Source organism: Bison bison, unplaced genomic scaffold (genome assembly GCF_000754665.1).
Source record: "Bison bison bison isolate TAMUID 2011002044 unplaced genomic scaffold, Bison_UMD1.0 scf7180017864235, whole genome shotgun sequence".
In the NCBI taxonomy this organism is placed as follows: domain Eukaryota; kingdom Metazoa; phylum Chordata; class Mammalia; order Artiodactyla; family Bovidae; genus Bison; species Bison bison.
This window is the reverse complement of record NW_011494807.1, coordinates 3,915,565-3,922,790: the sequence shown is the minus strand read 5'-3', so window position 1 is coordinate 3,922,790 and position 7,226 is coordinate 3,915,565. Positions and strand designations below refer to the sequence as shown.

General features: G+C 37.3%; 1 protein-coding gene across 8 annotated transcripts in view; it reads right to left on the bottom strand.

The window, feature by feature from the left end:
* CSNK1G3 (casein kinase 1, gamma 3) overlaps nucleotides 1–7,226 on the bottom strand; it is a 116,227-nt gene that overhangs the window by 30,932 nt on the left and 78,069 nt on the right. For 6 of the 8 annotated variants that reach the window (XM_010846302.1, XM_010846300.1, XM_010846299.1 and 3 more), the window contains one exon: nucleotides 4,663–4,811. In XM_010846302.1, coding sequence (XP_010844604.1) covers nucleotides 4,663–4,811 — 149 coding nt within the window. The remainder of the gene's footprint in view (nucleotides 1–4,662; nucleotides 4,812–7,226) is intronic. The other 2 variants (XM_010846304.1, XM_010846307.1) reach the window with 1 other exon arrangement.

Below are 7,226 nucleotides of genomic sequence, written 5' to 3'. Positions count from 1 at the left end.
AGAAGAGACTTTTATAAAATTTAAACTATCAAATATAATTCATAAACTATCAAATATAATTCAAAGTTTCATAATAAATGCATTAATCAAAGTTTATTCAGGTTTGCATTTTAGATACAATATGTATTCAAATCACTTTGGAGCTAAGAAAAATACAGATTAAACATTTAAGTAAGTCAATTGTTCAAAAGTACTTGAACCTGAGAGCTTGGTAGTTCCAAATATGGACAAAATTTGGTATCAGTGAACTGAAATTAAAGTAAATTTTGTAAGGCATTCTTATTTATTTAAAAAGAAGACTAGTGAGAATAAATATTTGATTTTTTTTAAGTCATCTCTTCAAAGAAAGAACTTAATGTTGTGTTCATTTAAGTAATGACACTCATCCCACAGTTATGATCAAGACAAATTTTTTGGGCAGTTTTTATAGTTAAAAAAACCTAAACTTGCTCTGATACGTAAGTATCAGTCTATTGCAAAATAAGCTAAAACTGCTAGAATAATTAAAGTATACTCTAAAATTACAAATATCTTGAGCATTGACTAAAGAAAAAACTAGCTGATCTTTTAAAGTAGTCACTAGAATACTATATTTTTAAAAAGTATATTTGATATTAAGAACTAAATCAAAAGCAAAACATTCAAAATAACCCATTACTCTAAAAAGCAGACTCCAAATTCTCCCTTTTTACAAAACACAAAGAATGAATCCTTTAAAACTATTTATTCTCAATACTAAAATGTATATGGAACCACAAAAGACCCTGTCTAACAATCTTGAGAAAAAAGAACAAATCTGGAGGTATAACACTCCCTGACTTCAGACTATACTACAAACCTGCAGTAATCAAATCAGTACAGTACTGGCTTAACGACAGACATATGTCAACAGAAAAGAGAGCTCAGAAATAAACCCACATATGTATGATCAATTAACCTAATTAATCTATAACAGAGGAAGCAAGAATATACAAATAACAAAAGACAGTCTCTTCAATAAGTGGTGCTGAAAAACTGGACAGCTGTGTGTAAAAGAATGAGATCAGAACATATTCTAACACCATATACAAAAACACACTCAAAACAGATTAAAGACCTTTATTATGAAACCACAAAATTCCTGGAAGAAAGCATAAGTGAACACTCTGACTTAAATTGTAGCAATATTTTTTTGGATCTGTCTCTTACGGTAGAAGAAACAAAAGCAAAAATAAACAAATGGGACCTAATTAAACTTTAAAGCTTCGACACAGCAAAGAAAACCATCAACAAAATGAAAAGACAACCTACTGAATATATTTGCAAATGACATGACTGAAAAGAGGTTAATATTCAAAATTTATGAACAGCTCATGCAGTACCAAAAAAACAAACAACAAATAAGCAGATCTGAATAGTTTTCCAAAGAAAACACACAGATGGCTAAGAGATGCATGAAAAAATGTTCAACATTACTAATCATCAGAGAAATTAAAATCAAAACCATAATGAGACATCATTTCACACTTGTCAGAATGGCCATTATTAAAAAGACACGAAATAACAATTGTTGGTGAGGATATGGATAAAACGGAACCCTTGTGCACTATTGGTGGAAATTTAAATGAGTACAGCCACTATGGTAAACATTATGAAGATTCCTCAAAACACCAGAAGTATAACTACCATATGATCCAGCATTACACCGCTGGGTACATATTCAAAGAAAATGAAAAAAGTAATTCAAAAGGTTTATACACCTCAATGTTCAAAACAGCATTATATACAACAGCCAAGATATAGAAGCAACCTAAGTGCCCAGCGGCAGATGAATGGACAAAGAAGATATGGAGAGGAGCTTCCCTGGTCACTCAGTGGTAAAGAATCCACCTGCTAATGCAGGAGACATGGGTTCAGTCCCTGATTCAGAAGATCGCACATGCCTTGGGGCAATTAAACCTGAGTGCTACAACTACTCTAGAGCCCACGTGCTACAACAACTGAAGCCCGCAAGCCCGAGAGCCAAGGAAAACCACTGCAGTGAGAAGCCAGCACACTGCAGCTAGAGACAGCCCCTGTTCTCTGCAACTAGAGAAAAGCCTGCACAGCAATGAAGACCCAGAACAGCCAAAGGTAAAAAGATTAAAAAAAAAATTGTTTTTAAAGAAAAGTTAAGGAAGAACTATGGACGGAGGTTTGGGACACTGTATAGGAGGCAGGGATCAAGACCATCCCCAAGAAAAAGAGATGCAAAAGGTAAAATGGTTGGCTGAGGAGCCTTACGAATAGTTGTGAAAAGAAGAGAAGAGAAAGGCAAAGAACAAAAGTAAAGATATACCCATTTGAATGCAGAGTTCCAAAGAATAGCAAGGAGAGATAAGAAAGCCTTCCTCAGTCATCAATGCAAAGAAAGAGAGGAAAACAATAGAAGGGAAAAGACTAGAGACCTCTTCAAGAAACTCAGAGATACCAAGGGAACATTTCATGCAAACATGGGCACAATAAAGGACAGAAATGGTATGGACCTAACAGAAGCAGAAGATATTAAGAAGAGGTGGCAAGAATACACAGAAATACTATACAAAAAAATCTTCACGTCCCAGATAACCACAATGGTGTGATCACTCACCTAGAGCCAGATATCCTGGAATGTGAAGACAAGTGGGCCTTAGGAAGCATCACTACAAACAAAGCTAGTGGAGGTGATGGAATTCCAGTTAAGCTATTTCAAATCCTAAAAGATGAAGCTGTGAAAGTGCTGCACTCAATATGCCAGCAAATTTGGAAAACTCAGCAGTGGCCACAGGACTGGAAAAGGTCAGTTTTCATTCCAATCCCAAAGAAAGGCAATGCCAAAGAATGCTCAAACTACTGCACAAATGCACTCATCTCACACGCTAGTAAAGTACTGCTCAAAATTCTCCAAGCCAGGCTTCAACAATATGTGAACCATAAACTTCCAGATGTTCAACTGGATTTAGAAAAGGCAGAGGAATCAGAGATCAAATTGCCAAAATCCATTGGATCATCGAAAAAGCAAGAGAGTTCCAGAAAAACATCTACTTCTGTTTTATTGACTAAGCCAAAGCCTTTGATTGTGTGGATCACAACAAACTGGAAAATTCCAAAAGAGAGGGGAATACCAGATCACCTGACCTGCCTCTTGAGAAATCTATATGCAGGTCAGGAAGCAACAGTTAGAACTAGACATGTAACAACAGACTGGTTCCAAATTGGGAAAGGAGTACGTCAGGCTGTATACTGTCACCCTACTTATTTAACTTATATGCAGAGTACATCATGAGAAACGCTGGGCTGGATGATGTACAAGCTGGAATCAAGATTGCCGGGAGAAATATCAATAACCTCAGATATGCAGATGATACCACCCTTATGGCAGAAAGTGAAGAATAACTAAAAAGCCTCTTGATGAAAGTGAAAGAGGAGAGTGAAAAAGTTGGCTTAAAACTTAACTTCAGAAAACTAAGATCATGGCATCTGGTCCCATCACTTCATGACAAACAGATGGGAAACAGTGGAAACTGTGAGAGACTTTCTTTTTGGGGGCTCCAAAATCACTGCAGATGGTGAATGCAGCCATGAAATTAAAAGACGCTTACTCCTTGGAAGAAAAGTTATGACCAACCTAGACAGCATATTCAAAAGCAGAGACATGAGTTTGCCAACAAAGGTCCGTTTAGTCAAAGCTATGGTTTTTCCAGTAGTCATGTATGGATGTGAGAGTTGGACCATAAAGAAAGCTGAGCACCGAACAACTGATGCTTTTGAACTGTGGTGTTGGAGAAGACTCTTGTGAGTCCCTTGGACTATAAGGAGATCCAACCAGTCCACCCTAAAGGAAATCAGCCCTAAATGTTCATTGGAAGGACTGATGCTGAAGCTGAAACTCCAATACTTCGGTCACCTGATACAAAGAACCGACTCATTTGAAAAGACCCTGAGGCTGGGAAAGATTGAAGTTGGGAGGAGAAGGGGATGACAGAGGATGAGATGGTTGGATGGCATCACCAACTCAACGGACGTAAGTCTGAGTAAACTCTTGAGAGTTGGTGATGGCCAGGGAAGCCTGGCATGCTGCAGTCCGTGGGGTCGCAAAGAGTTGGACATGACTGAGTGACTGAACTAGACTATAGGATAAAATATTACTCAGCCATAAAAAGAATGGAATTCTGCCATTTGCAATAATGTGACTGGAACTATAGAGAATTATGCTTAGGAGAAATATACTGTTGTTATCATTATTATGTGGAGTCTTAAAAATAAAACACACAAATGAATATAACAAAAAAGGAACAGACTTAAAAATACAGAGAACAATCTTGTGGTTACCAGTGAGGAGAAAAAACAGAGGAGGGGCAAGACAAGAGTAGGGGATTAGGAGACACAAACTGCCATCTATGAAATAAATTAGCAAAAAGGATATACTGTACAGCACAGAAAAATATAGATATTATTCTGTAATAACTTAAAATGGAGCATAATCTATAAAAATTTTAAATCACTATGATGTTCACCTAAAACTTACACTGTAAATCAATTATACTTCAAAATAAAAAATTATCTGTTCTCAACTCTTTTCAAATAGAGGATCTCTACTATGAAAAAGGAAGCTAAGTACTACAAATAATCTTTTGTTTTTCTTATACAGCCTGGAGTACTCACCAACTGTTTACCAATCCAGTCATATTCATAATCAAACATATATCCTTTTCGATCAAACAAGTCAGTAAAAAGTTTTCTTAGGTAGTCATAATCTGGTTTTTCAAAAAAATCTAGCCTTCTTACATAACGAAGATATGTTGCCATTTCTTCTAGAAAGAAAATAAAAATTACTCTGATTAAACTTTTCTATATACATTTTAATAAAATTATAAATATCTAAAAGGACAAGTATTATAAGAACACATGAAAAAGTAGCAAGATTCTACTATCAGTGAAAATATTATGAACTTAATAACAATAAAATTAAAAGGGTAAAAAGAAGGGAGGAAAGGAAATAGAGACAAAAGAAAAACCTGAGATTTAACAAGTATTATTTTTGCTTCATTTCATGAGAAAAGGCTGAAATTTTTTTAAAATAATATTTTTAATAGAAACCTTGGCTAGTACTGAAGGTTGAAATAGAAATTTCAACAATGCATAATTATTTAATCACAAAACACCATACTCAGCTCATACTGTTAATACTGATGGGAGCTGATTTATATAGGAAAGCATTTGCACTAGTTTGCTGGATGTCCTTTAGAATCTGTGACACAAACTAACTGCCTAAAAGAGGATTCAAATACTTAACCTAGGCTAAATGGTATTCTACCCAAAGGATCTAGCAACATTGCCATTTGATATTGGAATACATTCTTAAATAAGTATGGTTATACATCATTTTAATGCACATTTCTCACCATTTTTTTGCTAATGACTAATTACTTGCTTTTTATTATATACATATTTTAGACTACAGAAATTATGTTAGACAAAAAGCCAATTCAAGTGATTTTCTTATTTAAGTTCAAAATGGGTCGTAAGCAGCGGAGACATCTTGCAACATCAACAACACATTTGGCGTTGGAAATATTAACAAAAACATACACTGTGGTGGTGGTTCAAGAAGTTTTGCAAAGGAGACAAGAACCTTGAAGATGAGGAGCCCAGTGACCGGCCATTAGAAGGTTGACAACAACCAATTGAGAGCATCATCGAAGCTAATCCTCTTACAACTTACACGACAAATTGCCAAAAACATCACTGTCGACCATTCTACAGTCATTCAGCATTTGAAGCAAATTGGAAAGCTGAAAAAGCTCAATAAGTGGGTGTCTCATGAGCCAACCGCAAGTCAAAAAAATCACTGTTTTGAAGTGCTGTCTTCTCTTCTTCTACAACAACAAATCATTTCTCGATCAAATTGTGACATGCAATGAAAAGTGGATTTTATATGACAACCAGAGACAACCAGCTCAGTGGCTGGACTGTGAAGAAGCTTCAAAGCACTTCTCAAAGCCAAATTTGCACCAAAAAGAGCTGTCACTGGTTGGTGGTCTGATGCTGGCTGGTCCATTACACTATAGCTTTCTGAACCCTGGCAAAACCACATCTGAGAAGTATTCTCAACAAATGGATGTACTGAAAACTGAAATGCCTGCAGCCCAATGGCCCAATTCTTCTCCATGACAATGCCTGACTACACATCATACAAAAAACGCTTCAATGGGTCAACAAACTGGGCTAAGAAGTTTTGCCTCATCTGCTATATTCACCTGACCTCTCGCCAACTGATAACCACTTCTTTAAGCATCTCGATGACTTTTTGCAGGGAAAATGCTTCCACAATCAGCAGGAGGCAGAAAATGCTTTCCAAGACTTCATCGAATCTGGAAGCACGTATTTTTATGCTGCTGCTGCTGCTAAGTCGCTTCAGTCGTGTCTGACTCTGTGCGACCCCAGAGACAGCACCCACCAGGCTCCCCTGTCCCTGGGATTCAGGAATAAACAAACTTCTCTCTAGTGGGCAAAACTGTGTTGTCTTGGTCTTGTTCCTATTTTGTCCTGGTTGTCTTGTAATGGTTCCTATTTTGATTAAAAGAGCCTGGTTATAATGATTTAAATTCACAGTCTGAAATCACAATTACTTTTGCAGCAACCTACTTTGGCCACCTCATGCGAAGAGTTGACTCACTGAAAAAGACTCTGATGCTGGGAGGGATTGGGGGCAGGAGGAGAAGGGGACGACAGAGGATGAGATGGCTGGATGGCATCACCAACTCGATGGACATGAGTTTGAGTAAACTCCGGGAGTTGGTAATGGACAGGGAGGCCTGACGTGCTGAGATTCATGGGGTCGCAAAGAATTGGACACGACTGAGTGACTGAACTGAACTGAATATAAGCTCCATCTTCTACCTTCAAGTTTGGTTCTCATTTACTGTTACTGCATAAATCACAACCCCCTTCATGGATCACAGCCTTGTCACGGTGAAGAGGCTTGCGTAACTCAATGAAGCTGTGAACCATGCCATGCTGGGCCACCCAAGACAGATGGGTCACAGAGAAGAGTTCTCACAAAACGTGATCCAATGGAAAAGGAAATTGCAACCCACTCCAGTATTCTTGCCTGGAGAATCCCATAAACTATATGAAAAGGGAAAGATACATGATGCCAGAAGATGACCCTTCCAAGTCTGAAGGTGCCCAATATGCTACTGGGGAAGAGCAGAGGGCAATTACTA